The sequence below is a fragment of the Marmota flaviventris genome, chromosome 8 (assembly GCF_047511675.1).
Source record: "Marmota flaviventris isolate mMarFla1 chromosome 8, mMarFla1.hap1, whole genome shotgun sequence".
NCBI classification, from domain to species: domain Eukaryota; kingdom Metazoa; phylum Chordata; class Mammalia; order Rodentia; family Sciuridae; genus Marmota; species Marmota flaviventris.
The window spans coordinates 14,135,592-14,155,500 of NC_092505.1; the positions used below are offsets into that span (position 1 = coordinate 14,135,592).

Here is a 19,909-nt window from a genome sequence, read left to right on the forward strand (position 1 = left end):
GTCACTTTCTACATGTTTTAGGAACCTGGCCACTTTTGCTTTCCTACAAACACATCCCTAGTTCAGCCCAACACAACCTCTTTGACTCTTTAAACTCCCAATTCCACTCTTTAACATTACAATCCACTCTACAGCCAAAGAAAATTCTCTGAAACACAAGGTTGGTCGTATAACACTTTTCAAGCTTCCCATTGTCTCTAAAATAGATTCCAGACTCCATTCTATATCTAAGAAGATTCAGACCCTTCTCATCCCTCTCCCAGGTCATCACACATGCCACTCCTCCAACCTGAAGCTGGTGGTCCCCCCCCCCCACATACACAGCATCCAACCACACTAAACATCTTTCGTCTCAACACATAAGCCAGACGCTCTCATCCCTCAACATTTGCAAATAATAACAGCAACTAATGCAAACCATAGACAGCATTACACCATACAGCATTTCCAGGCTCAGAAAACTCTCACTCAGCTTCCTATGTGCCTTTCAGCTTTCCATTGGTTGGCTACTTGCAATGTCTTCTCCATTTCTGAACCACAGAGCAAATCTCAGCCTCTTTCTTTCAAAGATGCTTCTCTCCCTGCAGAAATCCTCTTGTACACAACAGCTTTAGAAATGGCCCCAAATAGTCTGCACTTGCCTTCCATTTCTGGTGGCTGGAATCCTACAACTCCAACCTCCACCAGGGCCCATCCCACTTATCCCCCATTCTATGGTGGCACTTGTTTTATCCACCTACTGCCCAATTGTTTTGGTTCCACACCTCCATGAGTGAGGTTCCAGTCCTTTGAATCCTTCCAACTGTAGCAGACTCGGGCCAAAACTTTCTTACCGGGGTTCTCATAATCCCTCTCACTAAGTACAAGGTCAGAGCCCTAGTACTACTACAAATTTTCCTAAAGAGATTCTCTTTAGAACAAATTCCTTTAGTCTCTTCAGCCACCTTTGTAGGCTGGAGGTGGGCGCTCAGCTAAGGATTCTGTTTTAGTCAGCTTTTTTCTGATGTAACCAAAAGCCCTGACAAGAACAATCTTTTTTGTTTGTTTGTTTGTGGTATCAGGGATTGAACTCAGGGGCACTCAACCACTGAGCCACATCCCCAACCCTATTTTGTATTTTATTTAGAGACAGGGTCTTTCTGAGTTACATAGCACCTTGCTTTTTGCTGAGGCTGGCTTTGAACTTGCGATCCTCCTGCCTCAGCCTTCCAAGCCACTGGGATTATAGGCATGTGCCACCACACCCAGCAACAAGAATAATCTTGAGGAAAAGTTTATTTGGGGGCTCATGCTTTCAGAGGTTTCAATCTATAGACAGCTGGCTCCTAGAATGAGGCAGAACATCATGGCAGAAGTGGGTGACAGAGAAAAGCATGTGGGAACGTGACACTAGGAAGCAGAGAGAGAGACTCCACTCGTGAGAGACAAAACCTATACCCGAAACACACACCCCCAATGACTTACCTTACCTGCCACACCCTACCTGCCTTCAGTTATTCCCTATCAGGGAATTAGTGCACTAGTTGGTTAAAGCTCTCATAACCAATCATTTAACCTCTAAACTTTCCTGCATTGTCTCACTCATGAGATTCTGGAGGATACCTCACATGTAACCATAAGAGATTCCAAAGCCAGTTCTTGGCCAGCTCCTTTTTGAATGCTGCATAGGAGATGCGGGTGAATGTTGAGAAGTTGCACAACATAGAGGAGACCTCTGATTATATGGTGATAAGAAAAGGACACAATGATGTGAAATGTACCTGATGGCATAGTGTCAGTCAGCTCAGAATGCTATAACAAAATACCAGGGACTGGGTGGCTTAAACAACAAACATTTACTTCTCACATTTCCAGAGCCTGGAAAGTCAAGATTAAGGTGCCTGGAAATTCAGTTTCTGGCAAGGTTTTCTTTCCTTACATGTAGATAGCTTCCCTCTCTATGTGTCCCCATATAGCAGATAAAGACATTTCACATCTCCTTCTTTTCTTACAAGGACACTAATCCTATCATGAGGGCACCAGCCTCAAGACCTCATCTAAGTCAAATTACCTCCCCAAAGCTTCACCTCCCAAAACATATTACCCTAGGACTTAAGGATTAAACATTATGAATTTGAAGTATCAAGAACACAATGTTCAGGCATGACAGAGAGAGAGGCCATGGTAAAAAGTTTGTTTCATTTTAAAACCTAAGGGATCTGAGGTGGTACAGGGTAGAAACTGTACTATCCTGTAGACTTACAGTGTCTCTGAAGATTTTCAGTACCTTGCTGTTAAGGGGGAGACAAATAATAACAGCAACCAATGCAAACAATACAGCATTACACCAAATAACTGCTGCTAAAACATCTGAACTATGGAGCCTAGATACCCTTCAACAGATGAATGAATAAAGAAAATGTGATATATATACTCAGCCATAAAGACAAATGAAATTATGGCATTTGCTGATAAACAGATAGAACTGAAGACTATCATGCTAAGCGAAATAAGCCAATCCCCCAAAACCAAAGGTCGAATGTTTTCTCTTATATATGGACGCTGACTCACAATAAGGGGTTGGGGGGATAATAGAAGTACTTTGGATAAGACAAAGGAGAATGAAGGGAAGGGAGGGGGAATAGGAACAGGAGAGATGATAGAATGAATCGGACGTTGCTTTCCTAAATGAATACACGCTAGTGTAACTCCACATCATGTTCAACCAGAACAAGAAGTTGTACTCCATGTATGTATAAAATGTCAAAATACTTTCTAGTGTCATGTATAACTAAAAAGAACAAATAATAATAATAATAATAATAATAATAATAATAATAATAATAAAAACAAGGAAAATCACTGACAGGTGTTGGATAGAACACATGACCTGCTTGCAGGTCATAAAAAAGGTTATCCTTTCTTTGTGGGGAAAGAAATGTAAGGGACAGGAGGAGAACGGGAAACCAGATGGAGGGCATCTTAGTGGCTCAGAAGGAAGTACCGGCATCGGATAAGGAGACCACTCCATCCTCTGTGGTACTATAACCAACCGGCATTGCTGGCACACTGGACATGAGAAATGGAGTAAAGGGAGAAACAAAGGATAATTCCAAGGATTTTGACGCCACTATGGAGTGAAGAGTGGTGAGATTTACTGAGATGAAAATGTCTAGAAGGGAAGTGGAAAGATTCAGCTCAGGGAATTATTTTTAAAAATCTGTTTTGGTTATATTAAGAGTGAGATGATTGTTAAGCAGCAAAATGATTAAACCAAGAAGGCAACTGTAGAGCCGGGCATGGTGGCGCATGCCTGTAATCCCAGTGGCGCAGGAGGCTGAGGCAGGAAGATCACAAGTTCAAAGGCAGCCTCAGCAACTTAGTGAGGCCCTATGCAACTCAGCGAGACCCTATCTCTAAATAAAATATTTCTTTAAAAGGGCTGAGGATGTGGCTCAGGGGTTAAGCCTCCTTGGGTTCAATCCCTGGTACAAAAAAAGAAGGCAACTGAAGTCTAGAGTTCTGATGTTCTAGTGTTCTGGTTACTGCTCTGTAATAAATCACCCCTAAAACTTAGCAACATAACCACAAGATAAATTCTGTTTGTTTTTTAATGTTCGCTACTCAGTGGCACAGGCCCTTGGTTCTGTTTCACATATCTGAGGCCTCGGGGAGATGCTGGGCTTGTCTTGAGTGACAGAGGGTTGAGCTATCTGGAGGCTTCTTTACCCATGTCTGGCAGTGAGCTGGGCTGCCCTGAAGGCTGGGGTCAGCGGGTATAGGTGGGGGTGCCCACACATGGCCTTTGCCCATGAGCTGGCTTTCTCACAACCTGATAAAGTCGGTGCAGCCAGGCTTGTTCATGATAATTCAGGGTTCCAAGAGCAAAAGCTCTGAAGGTGGAAGCAGGTGGCAGCATCGCCTTTGTGACCAACCTCAGAAGTCACATCGCATCACTTCCACAGTGTTGAACCTTGCTGGGCAACGTAGTCACAAGCCCACCCAGACTCAAGAAGAGGGGTCTATGATACCAGCTTTCTTTTTTCTTTTTCCTTTTTTTTTTTTTTGATACCACCTTTCAGTAGGACTAATACCCCAAAACCTAAATAGCCCCCATATTCCCTGCCAGATGGCAGAGACCTAAAGGAAAAGTATGGAAGGGTGAGTCATTGCAAAGTGAAAGTTAGAAACCAGCTTCATGAGAGGGAGATGGCAAGAAAAGTCAGAAACAGAAAATAGCCAGATGTGGTGATGCACACCTGGAGTCCCAGCTACTCAGGAGTCTGAGGCAGGAGGATTGCAATTTTGAGACCAGTCCTGACAATTTTGCAAGACAGTATCTCCAAATGAAAAATAAAAAGGAGTAGAGATGGGATCAAAATCAAAAAGGGCTGGGGTTGTGGCTCTGAGGTAGAGCGCTCGCCTACCATGCTTGAGGCACTGGGTTCGATCCTCAGCACCACATAAAAATAAAGATCCACCTATAACTAAAAATAAATATTTTTAAAAAATTAAAAAGGAATCCCTGTGTTCAATCCCCAGTACCAGCACCAAAACATTTAAAAATGTACAGGTTTACTATCAACTGCCTCAATATATCCTGGAGGTTGAAATAGAAACTAAACCTTCTGATTTTGTATGTACCAGATTTATTAGATGAGCCAAACCCAGAGAACACAATGCAGTTATGGCTTGGATTCTCTTCCACGCCTTCTGACATTCTGTGGGTGTCCCTTCCCTACCCTTTGGTGGTGGTCACTTGGGTAAACTTCAAAACATCACCAGTGTTTTTGACTGTAAGAATGGTTTTATTTTCAAATATTCAATAACCCAGAAAAAAAAATCTGTTTAAAATACATACACTTTTTGAAGATTGGATAGTTGCAGAGGAAAACTCAGCACCCTGGAGTCTTTTGAATTCTTGAAGGTCTGACAAAGCTGGACTTGCTTTGCAGCAACTGGCAGGAGCCAGGCAGTACCTGCCCCCTCTGGGATGAGGCCAGTGCACTCTGGCCCACAGCGCTGTCCTCCTGTTTTCTGAAGTGCACTAAATTCTTCTGTTTCGTCTCCTGACTCTGGGCCCAGCCCCAGTGAATGGACACATGCTCTCTTCTTTCCCTGTCCTGACCCTGCATTCTTCCTGCCTGTGAGCCCCTATTTATAGTTTTCTCCTCGCTGTTGATGTCATCTTTCACTTGGGACGCATATTTGTGAGCCCCTTAAGGTCCTCCCCAGGGCCATGGGTGAGGCATCTTCCCACTGACATCTGAGATTGACCATTCCACCCAGACTGTTGCTCTTCACTATGCAAACACGGACTTTTCTGTTCTTTGTCATGAATTCAGAAACTCAAGACAGCTTGTGTGCTTATATGGCTTTAGCCTACCTAACCCCTGTGGCATGTCTTTGGCACCAATGCTGGCCCCTGTGGGGTGGCTACAAGTAACAGGGCAGGCTCTATCCCCTGCCATGCTCTTCCTCTGTATGTTTTCCTGGGGGGCCCCACCAGTCTCTCCACCATTAGATTTCTCCTGGGAGAAGCGTGACCTCTCACATCGCACAGGCCCACCTCCCAAATTCTTAGGAACCTACATCAACTTTACCCTGGAACCCTTTCCTGTTTGTCTCTAAGAGCAACAGAGGGGAGCACACAAGTTTTTGCAGCTTGGACACATCCAGTCAGGAGTGAGGTTTCCGCCTCTTCTTCCCCCAGACAACTCATCTTTATGGGGGGTTGCCCTGGGGGCTCCTGTCACTTGACTTGTAGGTACAGAAGCTCCCATTCTACAGTACTTTCTACTCGTGAATTCACCAAAACGCATCTAGCCTCTCAAGGAATCATCAGCTTTTTGTAGGCTGGAATCCAGAAATAGTCTGGTCAAAAGAATATACGGCACTTGTAAATCCTACAGGACAGTGTGTAGTTCCTCCTGGGGTGTGACAGAGTTTTGTGAATGGGTGAATGAGCTGCCTTCCAGAGAGGGCAGATCTTGCTCCATGGAAGGAGCCTTTGTTCCACCCAGTCCCTGAGAGTGAAAGTGGTCAAAAGCTAACCTCAGAGGCTGAGATGGGAGGACTGAACTGCTCTGCATATTCCAGAGAGAAGAAAGCAGGGGCCCTAGGGCCAATCCAGGCAGGAAGGAGGAGAGAGGAACCTAGGGATGGAACACAGCTGGAACGTCAGGAGGCTGGGCAGGCTGTGAATATTTCAAGATGAAGGGAGAGACCTTCAGAAAGGTCTATAGAATAGCTCTGAATTCATCTGTGTTGCTGCAATGTAAATAAAGTATTTCCCAATTTTTCACCAAAGCCTAGCCTATGCACAAAACTTAATGCCAGTTTATGAGAGTTGTGTATTTGCTTACTTAAATCATGGAACTAAAGGAAGTCATTGAGTCGAATGCCTCTGTCAGCAATGTGTTAAACACAGAACAAGGCTTCTAATAAGCTGGACAGGTCTGACAGAAGGAAGTGCCTCAGACAGGGTGACCAGGAGCCCCTCAGCCGGTCACCGGGACACTTGCTCCCTGGAAATCCCCAACCCGGCCACCACCACAAAGCACTTTCAATGAGTATGTGTTGCACTGATTTGGATTTTCACAGGGTGGGAATGGAGGTTGGAGTCAGTCTTACCTTGACCTCAGTGGCCAGAAGAAACAAGATGGAAGACATATGTGTAAGAAAACTTTATCTAAGGGAAATGAAGCAATTTTCTTTAGCTGTGCAGACATTAAGCATCGCAGCAAGGCATCAACCTAGGTCTGTCTTAACTCCAGTTCCATGCACTTTTTATTCCTGCCCACATTCCCCTGACTGAAGGGCTTGGATTTGTGCCTGAGTCATTGCCTAAGTTTGTGCACTTGCTTTTTTCCTTAAGTGCATACTTTGTACTCATTCTATTCCAAGTGTGCTGGCAGTAGTCTGCTCTCCAGACCCTAGTGAACACAAGACGACTCTATTAAGTGCTTGGACCAGCCAACTTCTCCCACTTTATCTTAGCAGCTATGTGTTCCACTCCTCGCTCCTATAAATTTCAAACTCCATCCTTCACTCCACATTTAGCTGCCCTCCCACATTCTTCTCATCAGTTTAGCAAAAACAGAACAGTCCGAGAAGATTCCTCAGTAGAAGGATCCTCAGTAGATGACATTTCCCACAGACCCCCCAAATTGGAGCCCTTAAATGTTAAAGTCTTCTAAAAACCAGAACAAAAGCTCAGATGAGGTCAAAACATGTTTTTCTTGTTTGCTAATTCTTTCTGCAGAAAAAAATTATGATGAAGTTTCTAATAGTCCTGTGCTAAGCATTTAAGGCCATTATGTAAATAAAAACAAGCAAAAAATAAATATGTTTATTTTAGAAAAGAAGATTCTTTGAGATCAAATCAGTCAAAGAAAAATTCTGCGAGTTTCTTAAGTGGACCAAAGGGGCATTTCTTTAGAAAGATTAAATTCTACTAGATATTTTAATATTTAATATTACTGTGGGTATGATTAACAGGATTTCTTTGCATGAGAAGAATGTCATATCAGAAACTTGCATATCAAAAAATGTACTTAGAGTATTATTTAGGTCCAGTCTCCTGAAAGAGGAAAATTAACTGTTTAGGAAATAATTTGGGGGATGGTGATAAAATGTAAAATAAATGCTGAGAAGGAAAACAGTAACTGCAGAAAACATGGCTATGTAAATTAAAGAGGGATTTCAGTTTCTAAAATCTTGTTCATGATTTTTTATTTACACTTGATAGACAATACAGATAACAGAGATAGGGACAGGAGGCAAAGTGTTTGCACAAGGCAATGCTTTGCTTTTAGACCTGAACCTCTGTTCCTTCTAGAGATGGAGTGAGAAGATGGAAGGGCAAGACTTTCTTTGGGGTTATCCTGCTGAGTCTCTTGAAAAAGTCTCAAAGCCCCCAGACTCACTGCCTCCACCATACTCCTCCTCACATTCCCCCTTGTGCTGTGGAAGGACAGCATCCCTTAACTTCTTTTCACTCCTTCCCTGAAGAGGTGCAGTTCCCTGGCTTACTGATAAATCTGGGGAGAATAACTGATGGTTTTCTGCCCAGCACATTCTTTCTCTTGGTATATGACTATCTCCAAATAGCACCAGCTGCTCTCTGCTCCTGCATACCCCCACGCCCAATGCTGAGGGTAGGTGCAGTCAGTATAAGCAGTGCTGTGCAGCTTAGAGGAAAATCTCTCTTCATGGAAAGCAGGGGTGGGAAAAAGCTTACTTCCTTCCAAAAGTAGGAAGCAAACTGATAAGATCAATTTGCCTAATTCTGGAGTTTGCCTCTAGGCTGTTACTCTAAACTATTCCTCATTAGCAACTGAGGTTTTATTTTGGTTTTCCACCAATTTCCTGTATTTCTCTAGTTGTTCATCTATGGAATATGGAATGTTCATCTAGGAATATGAATGAAGCTTTTGGAAACCCAACATTTGAGGGCATTGTTCAGAGACTTAAATCAGAATAGAACTTGAGAGGTAGCACATCCATGAATTGTCAGCCATGGTGTGTCATGGAGACTTGTAGTGAGCAGTGGGTCTTCACAACAGTGAAATTGGTCTGGGTAAGAGGTCATAGACCAACCTGTCCACATTTTCCATCTGGAGGGTCACTGTGGAGGATGATGCTTTACTTTCAGAATGCAACTTTCTGTGGAGTCCCAACTGTTCTCCATGGACCTCAGAAAAGCCAACTGGCCATGTCTAAGCAAAAGGCACCCAACCCCCACCAGAGAAGCAGGTCACCTCTCACAGGAATGGTGTGATTCCCTTGGGTACAGAGTGTACCATTGGATTCCAAGAACTCAAAGTGACTCAGCATTAATGTTGGACACACACGATTACTCTGTGCAGTATTTGTGCCAACTGCTTTCAAAGCAAGCCAATCCCCAGCCATTAGAGCAGTTATCCCAGACAGAGCCATGGAAGACACTCTGTGGCTATCTGAGGGAAGGAAAATACATGGAGAATATCCTTGTATGGGCTTCCCTGAGGCCTGTCAGTCAATGCTTTCTTTTTGGAATCTACTACCTATGATCTTTGAGACCAATTGACAGATATTTCCCCCTCCCCCACTCCAATGGAGCAAGAGGCCTTTAAAAGTGAATATAATGTGGCATAAATTATGGACAGTGGCCTGTGGGTGTCCTAACACCATCAGCTCCATGGCTCTACAAGGGACAATGAACCCAGTGGCAGTGACCCTAGGTAGGGGAAGGAGCTCAAGGTGCCACTGCTACAGTTGGGGGTGGGGGTGTATTAAGTAAAACGTGCTGCTTTTCGACTGCTTTCAGGGTGGCTGGGTTCCAGTGTACTACAGAGTGCTTGGAGGGTTCAAGCTTTCAACTAGTGGCACCCCACCAGTGAGCCCCAAATCCCACTGAGCATTCAGACTCAAAGAGGGAAGGGTAGAGGCATCAGCAATGGCTCCATGGGGCTCATCCATAGTTGACTTTGGATCACTTAAATCCACAGAGAGAAGCCATCCCCAGAAGGCAACTCTATTAGGCCTACAAAACCCATCAGGTCTGACAGTGCCCATACATGGGAAGGTGGGCTTGAAGCTCCTGAGGGAGACCTCAGTTAGTTAGGGGGCCAGAAGTACCTAGCTGGCAGAAGAAATGTCAATTAAGGCAACATGCAATGGTGAGACCAGAATGAAGTCCTGAGAGTTGTCCCAATGCAGACTAAGGAGAGGTTGTGAGTCCCAGGATACGAGGATCTCTCAGAAAACAAGATCTTCAGTTGTTGTATCCCTGTATACCACTGAGTTTCCATCCTTTGAATTAGGGATGGGAAATTTAAGACAGAGCTAATTTTCAGTTTTTGATTCAGAGTAGCCCTTAAATTTACTTATCGGGATTTGGTTGGATCCATTTCAGAGCCTCCTGGTAGCTCTAAGCCAGAGGATTATATTTCATATGTCTGCGATAACAGATATAAAGCCTGAAAACTGGCTCATTTCAAAACAAGTGTGGTTGTGAGGCCAAGACTGTGATAACTTATGATAACTCTTCCTACTCTGAAAGGTGAGCTCATCAGCCAGCCTTGAACATTGTCCTCCTGGAGCCCAGCAGGAAGCACCTGCCAGAGACAACTGCACCTCCAGCTTCCAAAAGAGCCTCAACCTCACCTAGGCATCAGAACTTCCTGGCTGAGACTAACCAAATGAGACATTTAGTAGAGTAGTTTTTACATATGTTTTTCATGAAGTGTTTGAACTTTGAACTCATGTGGGCAAGATAATTTAGTTATTTAATTCCTTTAACGTCTTCAAATCTTAAAAATTTTTGAGCTTCTTCTATATTTTTCCACCCCTAAAAGTTGAATAAAAGGGAACCAGTGTTTGGTGGTATACTCCTGTAATCCCAGTGGCTCAAGAAGCCGAGGCAGAAGAATCACAGGTTCGAAGCCAGCCTCAGCAACTTATCAAGGTTGTAAGCAACCTAGTGAGACCCTGTCTCAAAATAAAAAATTAAAGGGCTGGACGTATGGCTCAGTGGTTAAGTACCCCTGGATTAAAAAAAAAAAAAGTTGAATAAAAGAAGGGGATTCCATTTCAAATTTGGTATATCACTATTATCAGACAACCTTTCATGCACTTTCTTATGTAAATCTTTCTGCATTGGGATTTAATCTCAATGCGTAATACCTCTCTGATATGTGACAATGGACACTGAGGCAGGGACAGTGACAATGGACAGTGACGCAGGGAATTAGGGATGGGAAGTGTAGGAGGGAGTTAATTCTCACCCACTAGTATATAGTGGTCTTTGAACTTATTTACTTAGTAAGTAAATAAGTTTTAAATTTGTTCCAGAGCCTTCTGGATCCCAAAGACTCAAAGTAATTCAGCATTAATGATGGACACACACGATTCTCTGTGCAGTGTTTGTTCCAGAGCATTCTGAGAGAACAACTATCTACCATCCACTACAACCCCAGGAAGTGGTAGCCAAGGCTGGTCTTGGGAAGAATCCTCGAAGGGCTAAATGGCCTGTTGAGCAATGGTTAAGTCCAGTGGGACAATGGTTAAGTCCAATGCTACCAGAAAACTGGAGAATGTTAACAGGAACACACTTCCCTAAGCCAGGTCTTCAGAAAAAGCATTCCCTTGAACACCCTCCAGACCTCTGTATCCCTTCCTCAGAGGCTCTAAGCCTACTCAGCTCCACGCATCCTGGTCTCCATTGCCTTCCTGTAGAGAGAACATGTTATTGCTGCCACAGGGCGCTGCACCTGAGGATGGGCTGGGGTGACTGGTAGATGGGTAGGTCTGCCTAACTCCAGAATTCTCTCCTGGAAAATCACGGAGCTAAAAGCTAGAAAGCCATGGTTCCATTCTGTCCTGAATCTGCAAAAGTTTAAAACCCTAACTGGGAAAAGAATGCTATTTATTGGCCTTCCTCAAAAATCTTAACACCTACTACTTAGCACTTCTGTTGTTCTTAACACCCTTCCAGTCTGACCTCAGGCTGCTGGTAACTCAATTCCAGGATGCAAGGCAACATGCAAGATGCACACTGGTTAAGGACGGCTGCCCTCAAAGTCTTCGTCTAGATTGAGCCTCTCATGGCCCAGGTACACTCCAGGTTTGTTCCAGGCCCGCCTTTGTCCAGAGACCATCCTTCTCTCTATTCAGACTGAACTCCCTTTCAAAGCTTGGTGAAATCCCATGTGTCTTATTCCCTCCTCTCCAAATTCTTGGAGCCATCACACGGCCTCACTTGACTGTTTACTGACATGCCATCCTGATTCCATCAATATGTCAGGGTTGCTCAACATTAGCACCCCCAGTGGATCATGGGATGTTTGTTTGGTAGCACCTAGACCTCTGATGGCAAATTCTCCCCCTTCAGAGCTGCTATTACTAGACCAGAAGACCATGACAAAACATTGGGCCCTGTTAGAAACTGAATCTAACAGGATTACTGACTCAGTGGGTTGTGTTTAAAAATCAATGAGCGGTGGAGATAAAACCCTGTAAAGGCCCATCACTCAAAGTCAGAAATCTAGTTAATCTGATGCAAGACTCAAATCTGGACTTCCTAAAACACCTGAGTCCTGGGAATATCTTTTTCAGGTGTGATAATCAACTAATGAAAATTTCTCTCCTATCAATGACAGTCTTATACTTCTGATTACCAATCAAAAGATCCAAATTAGTAAAATGACAGGAAAGGTGAGAAAACAGAATGGAATGTACAACTCTATTCAACTAAAAGTGATTTTAGAGAATTTTATTTTATGGTTAATTTTTCATGAACATTATTTATAGTTTTACTACATTTAGATAAACACCTTAAGAAGAAAATGTAAATTAAATACTATGAAAGTGTACTCTTAATGAAACATGGTTTTAATAGGATATGGATATATAAGTCTAGTGGTTTTATTGCATTGTTAGAAAATTATAATATGAAAGATACAAAAAAATCAACAATGTTATTATTTCTGTTTATTTTACAATCAGTATGCCATCTTTTACCATATGGCTTTAAATTTTTATGCTATCCAACCGGTTTCAAAGAATAGTTTATTACATGCCTTAATAAAACATTTAAAATATTTACAAGTTCAAAATAGATGCTTCGTAACTGAAAAAAGTTCACCTGAGAATTCTTTATAACATTGCCATTTGTTTTTCCAAGTTGTTAACGTGGCTGAATGTCCACATGCAATCTATATTGTCTACTGCATCAAATACTTTTAATTCCTTACTTAAAACTGATTAAGCATTAAGTGAAACTGTTATAAAACTTACAGATGGAGAACCAAGTTTATATCCACAATTGTTTCGAATATAACAATTTAACAAATTATTCGTTATAACTATTGAAATAAGAAAAATTTTAAGGTAATATGATTTTACTGAGCTTTAAAAAAAATCATCAAGCACTGAGAAGGCCGGTTCATAAAATAAGGAACAATGATCATGTAAATATGCAATATACAAACTGAAAATGACATTTTCAAAATTTTGCATGAAGGAAAAGGCATACACTGTATACACATAATCCTATCATTTGTCTTCGGCAGCCTCAAAAAAAATTGCCTTGAAACAAATTTTCTTAGAAAAAACTTCTTTAGAAGTTAACGTCAGAGTAGGCATAAATGTGTAATGCTATGCAATATATAGAAAACTTCCCCACCTTATGGCCAAAAGACAAAGATTAAAATCTTTCCTGTCCATCTATAATACAACTTGAAAATCACGTAGGTATGAGGTAGTGTAGTTATTGTATTACATGCTGGCTATTAAAAGTTATGCTAAATTTAAGAAATATTACACTTGGCCAATTATCAGATACCATTAAAATAAATCCTTAATGCTAAACTTCATAGGTAGAGAGAAATTTAAACCAAGTGCCTTAAAATTTATATTTAAACTGTGAAGACAACTAGGTTTTATCATAAAACAGTAACTTTTCAAAGCAAATATATACAGTTGCAATTAAAGCAAAAGATTATTTAACATTTGCAAAAACTGAGGGACAGACAGCTGAGTGTACAATGAGGTAGGAAATCAAGGATTCCATTGGCTTGTATAAGACTTTACACTTTGTAAACCAGAAAAGTTTTTATATTATTTTATATGTGAAGTTGAAATTTAAAATTACAGATATCAAAGAAATAGCTACATGGGGAGGTATGTATATATATATATATACACACGCACAATTCTTTCATGGGACAGGATGCATTATAGAACGGCCATTCTCCCTGACAAGCTGAATGTACTTCTGAAAGCCTCCAGAAAACAATCCCAACTAATTTTCTCTTCCAAGTCAATAACAGAGAGAACATAACAACACTGAAGAGAGACTAGTGATATCTGCTCCAAGGCCCCCTCCCCCCGCAACCCCACGAACAAGAGTAATGTTCAACAAATTACTCTGAAATACTGAGACTGGTCCCCATATTCTCTCAAGGCAATACCCTACTTGCTTCCAAATCATGCACACACAGTGGGTGGTCATCTCCCCTGTAAGCTACCCGGGCCCTTCACTGAAGGTGCAGTCTAGAGAAGTGTCACTTTCAAGACATCTGACTAGATGAAATAAAGTACTTTCTATTCCAAATAAACTACTTTGTACCCTTGGAAACTGGGTTCCATTTGTCTTCAGCAGCCTCATATTTCTGCAAATGTGAATACATTATCTGAAATGCCTGGGACAAGATTGTGTCAGATTTCAGATATTTTTTTTGGAAAAAAAAATTTATGTTTTTGAAAAAAATTTATATATGTAAAAAATGAGATATCCTGGGGACAGGATCTGAGTCTAAACACAAAATTGATTTGTTTCATATACACCACAGCCTACAGTTACTTCAAATTTTGTTGTGTGTGCTCATGTTTGAGCGCTACCTGTACATGAGATCAGGTATGGAATTTTTTGCTATGGTATCATGTCAACATTCAAAAAGTTTCAGATTTGGGAGCATTTTGGATTTTCAATTAAGGATGCTAACCCTGTATATTTTCTTTTTTAATTGTTGAGGTCTATACCTTGCATCTGACTTTCAAATCTGCAATCCCAGAATGGTTTAAGCATTACTGCAAAATGTTATGGGATAGTTACTCAGATTGTAAATACATTTTATGATAGGATCAAATAAAGACAAAGACTGATTTTTAAAGACAAATGATCTGTGTGCCTTTATGCAGCATCAAAATAGGGAAAGAAAATAGAAATAAATCTGGTTCCCAAATGCAAACCCATAAACAAACAAGATTAAGTTTCATCCTTTTTCACAAACCTGCAGAGTTATATATACACTGTTAACTAAAATAATGCTTTTTAGAAGTATACCATAGGACTTTAAAAATAGCATGAAAAATGAATTGCACTCCTGGTAAGTGTAGGTAATCCCCAACCTACTGCCATGCCTGCTTTCCTGGCATATGTGACTTAGGGAAGAAAAGTGAACAGTCTTCTATTTTGGCAAGCTCCCCTGGATCCCAGATCAGGCTGCCAGTACACACACTCAGGTGATGACATCCTGAATCCCGACTCTCCTGGCACGGGGCAAGAACATCAGGAAACAGAAATTTCATAATGAGCTCAGATGGAGAAGATACTGAAGAGGGGAAAAGAGGGAAAATGATACTTATCTACTACTGCAGTGCAGCCAGAAATTCTATAGTCAATAATAACAAAGAGGAGCAGAAGCCTCTGCCTTGGGTCAACCCTTGCCTGCTCCTAGATCCTCCCTAGGAGTCTCCTGGTTCTGGCAGAGGCTGCAGGGGAAAGTTCTGGGATTCAGCAAGAAGACTTACTTTTCACACTGCAGCTCTGCACAAACATTCCCCATGCTGACACCCACCTGCTGTGTAGACTGGAACTCTTATTAGCAATGCTTGGGGAGATATTTTCTTTAAACCAGTACATTGCAAAAAGGTCAATTTTTAAACTTCTGCAGGCCGCTTCTTCAGTAGGAGCTATCTGGAAATGTTTCAAGCTGTTAGACTGTTTGACATTCTGCAGTTTTCATTCTCATGGTCATTTTGAATACTGGGAAATTATTTTATTCTTTAAAATGCAAGTATTAGGGCTGGGGATGTAGCTCAGTTGGTAGAGTGCTTGCTTCGCATGCACAAGGCCCTGGGCTCAATCCCCAGCACCACCACACACACAAAATAAATCAGATTTCCACATGTGATTTTTCAGTATCTGGAAAACAAATCATTTCTGTGTCTTGTGGAAATCAAGGCGAAATCAGGGTTGACTGGAGAGAAATTTCCTGAACATAAAGCTAGGAGGGGAAAACACAATATTGATAAGTAAGGGATGGCCTTACTAGGCTTTCAAGACAATGCCAAACTTCAGTAGAAAATCTGCGGGGCTGGAGGAAGGGAGTCCAAGTTTACTCATCAGTAGTACATTTATCAGTCATCTGCTGACAGAAGTCGGAGATCCCACCACTCTGCCTCTGCTCCACCTGCCCGGCTGGATCGGAGGCTGCACTGGAAATGGACTCCTGCCCCCGGATGTAGCCGGCCTCACTGCTTCTTCTCCCATCGGGAGGCAGCGCAGCTGGAGGCCCATCAGAGAGACTGAAAATTGATGGTACCGAGGGTTCCCCATCAGGAGTACTTTTTCCTTTTTCAGAAATTAAAAACGAAAGTGGGCAATCGGAAGCAGAGTACTTGGCGAGGATCTGTATTTGCTCTTGACTCAGAGCTGCTTCTTTACAGACTTTCTGGCAAAGCCCAGTCAGGTTCTGCTTTGTCTCACCCAGAGTGGACAAAATGTGGTCTCTCTCCTTCAACAGGCTCGCCTTCTCATTTTGCTGTGAGGGGGGAAAGAGAAAACCGTGACTGAGATTTCTTAGCTCAAGCAACATTTCTATGGCAATGAACATGCAATGTCTCCTTATTAAATAAGAAGACAGGGAATTTTCCTTTTCAAAACATATGTTAAATGCCAAGAGTACTGAATCTCTTGAGTCAGACATCTTAGAATTCGGAATTTTTCAGATTTAGATAAAAGAGTGGGCATACATATAATTCCTTCAGCTGGTCTGGGGCAGTACCCCACTATCAAACCTCTATATTTTTAAGCAAAATACCAAATAAAGCACAAAGTAGGGGGAAAACTCTGTGTTATCAATTTAGGTGAGTTTAGGACCAAGAGTTTGTAACAAACTTGCAGTTTTCAGAGTTTTTTGTATTTGAACATTGCACTTCTGCAGACAGACTATAAAAAAAGAACAAAACACCATAAGTACAGTCTATAGTGTTTCACTAAGGAGACACCATTGTAAGATTCAAGTAAAGACTGCTTTTTTGAGTAGTTGATTTGTGCCAAATATGATACAAAATGTTTTAAAATACGCAATTTCAGTAAATAATCCACACACTGATTGTTGATTTAAACCCATTTAATAGATAGAACTAATAGTTTAGCGTGTCAAAAGACAGAAAGCAAGGGGGTAAATTCCAAAGTGTTAAGAACCTGGGAAGAGTAAATTTTTTTTTTAATTTCTTATTAAGTAGATTTTATTTTTTTATAACAGGTTTAGATTTACAGAGAAGAGAATATCATTACCATATACCCACATCTAGTTCCCCCTATTATACACATTACATTAGTATGGCACATTTGTTGCAATTGATGAACAAATATACTAATATAACACAATACAAATATATTAATAGATTATTGGATGTCCTTTTTTTTCTCTTTTACATTTTCTTTATTTTATTTTTTTAATTTAAAAAATATGACAGTGGAAGAGTAATTCTGTTTGTTATTTTCGTTATTATAATTTTTACAAATCTTACCCCTACAAAAATCTATCATAGGATTTTTCCAAAAGTTTTCCTGGTTCCTGCCTTTCTGTCCATGACACTCACTACTCATCCCACCTCATCCTTCATATTCTACCGTTTTATTGCTGCCAATCTAATGAGAGCTAGGAGACCTAATAAGCTGTTTATAAAGTTAGAGTAAATAAATGTTGATAAAAGGTCAAAGGTTTCCCTTATGATATTTAGGAAAACTTTCTTGGAAAACCAGGACATGTTTTGCTTCTTTCTGCTTGCTGACGGAGAGCTGGTGCTGCCAATTAACAAGGAGATGGGTTATTTCATAGTGCTAATCTGTAACTGCTGTCCTTCAGAGTCTCTGCTGGCACACACACACAAAAAAAATAACTAAAATAGTATTAGTATTTTGCTTAATACAAAAGTACTGTTAAGACATTTAGGGACTGAGGACATAGCTCAGTGGTAGAATGCATGCCTAGCATGTGTACAGCCCTGGGTTCAATCTCCAATATCACCAAAAAGATGATGATCAAAGTTTTGTATTAAAAAAAATCCTACAAAATTATGTAAAAACCCAATTTTTGATAGTTTTAAAAAATATTTTAAGGTCATCTAATATTTTGAAAAGACATGAAATTAATACAAAAACTAAATTTTTATATTGCAAAGTATTTTCCAAATTGTTTGGATTTATATAAAATAGCTTTGTTTCAAAACAAAAATAGGTAGAGGTCAAAAATGAGTCAGAGTGTGCCTGTGTGTAACCAAGATCACGGCTCAGCTAGTACACTTTTTCTTATGCAGTGTTCGTCAGTTATAAAATCAATCTGTCAGATCCTCTGCAGGTGCTGAGAAGGCAAGAACAGTCCCTACTACTACTTGTCCTGAGAAGGAAACATTTGATGCAATTTGTACTCTTGCTTTTTATGGCTTCTCAGAAGCTAATCCAAATGAGGATGGAAGCAAAGCTCCTATAACAAAGTAAGAAATACCTTTCTCTAGTCATAGCCAAAGATGAACCTGTTTTAAATGGCAACAGAAAAAATTTCAACTTAACTGGTTAAGCAAAATGAATTACCTGAGCTTCTTCCTACAAGCACCTGCAGATGCTATGAGGATTATGAATATTTTACAATTTCTGCATCTTCATGTAAATATCCATATGCTCTTTAAATATTCTCACCCCTCCTATACTACTAAATAAGGGATGACATCATTTGTTAAGTACTTGCTATACAAGATAGCTTGCTTCTTCACAACAACTTAACAAACAGGTACAATTCTGAAACTCTACATGATTACTCCCATAAACTAAATATTCCCCTCCGTTTCTTCCCACTTCAAGCTAACCCTTACAGAGCTGTTTCTAGGCAATTAGCTAATGTTTCCATTTCATTTTAAAACAAATTTGCTATGATAGTCATATTAATAACTGAGAGATAAATGAATAAAAATAATCCAGTTTAATCATGTCATGACATCATTACAAAAGACACCTCCCAATCGTACTATCAGTGTCTTGTACCTATTTCTACAACACATTTAAATTTTCTTATAAAGCAATTATATAAATCAGGTTGTGATACTATACCTTTCATCACAGATCTACAAAAAAAAGAAAAAAGAAAGAATAAAAGTGGTACTTTGGTGCCAGTCTATGCCTTAAGCCAAAAAAACAACTTTATATCTAAAGTCCCTATTTTTGAACAGCTAGTGTAAAATTTCATTCAACTATAAGAAGGGTTTGTCAAAACTCTAAATATAACTCACCCAATAAAGATATGAAGCATAAGAATTTGGCACCAGAAGAGCCAGACAACAATGACAGTTTATTTTAAGGTAGAGAGTACTGACAGCTAGAAAACAGTCACTTATGGTTCCTTATGACAAAAAAGAAAAAAGAAAAGAAAAAGAAAAATGGCCCCTGAAAACATGAACAGAAATGCTCAATTCCTCTCATAAGACAGAGAAAATAAAGGCTACCATGAGACACCAATTCTCACCATCAGATTTGGCGGGGGTCGGGGGGTGGGGTGGAATCAAAAGCTAAGGAAAGCAAAACAGGACCACTGAGGAGGGGAGCTTGCTAATGTCTGACAGTATTACATGTGCCCCTGCCCTCAACCCAACAACCCACTTCTGGGAATCTATCCTAAATACTCCATTTCCCTACACCAGAAAAGGGAGCCTATGACCGGGCCCTTTTCACCCCAAATGACTGGGCCAATCACATGTCCTGCAGCCACAGGGGAGTGTGACAGAGCTGTACAAGAGTGACGACCTCTCTGAACTGAGAAACATATTCCCTGGAAATACTTCTTAAATGCAAAGATACAACAGTGTGTATAAAATGTGCAGAAAGGGTAATGAGAATACACATGAAATATTCACGTTTCTAGAAAAAGAAATACAGGGGGTGGGAGTGCAGGTGGGGATCCAGAAACAGATAAAGATATTCACTACAGGAAAATAGGGAACAGGGAAAGAAAGAGATCGGGGCTCTGGAGTATGTCTTTTTTAAAACACAGTTTTAACTTCGAACCATATAAATGTACACATTCAAAGCTAAGCTTAAAAAATGCAAAGGGTATCCTACTAATATAAACAGAAACAAATTATTGGCATATCAAAAATTGACAAC

At 40.7% G+C, this 19,909-nt stretch overlaps 1 protein-coding gene and 1 non-coding gene across 3 annotated transcripts in view; one reads left to right on the forward strand and one right to left on the reverse strand.

Annotated features, from left to right (window-relative positions):
- Positions 1–12,220: 12,220 nt before the first annotated feature.
- Positions 12,221–19,909, reverse strand: part of Bach1 (BTB domain and CNC homolog 1) — a 43,273-nt gene continuing 35,584 nt past the window's right edge. For both annotated transcript variants that reach the window (XM_027929161.3, XM_071615101.1), the window contains exon 5: positions 12,221–16,289. In XM_027929161.3, coding sequence (XP_027784962.2) covers positions 15,864–16,289 — 426 coding nt within the window. In that variant the 3' untranslated portion in view covers positions 12,221–15,863. The remainder of the gene's footprint in view (positions 16,290–19,909) is intronic.
- On the forward strand, positions 15,554–15,626 carry Trnaa-cgc (transfer RNA alanine (anticodon CGC)). Its single transcript has one exon. It is a non-coding gene; the product is annotated as a tRNA-Ala (tRNA).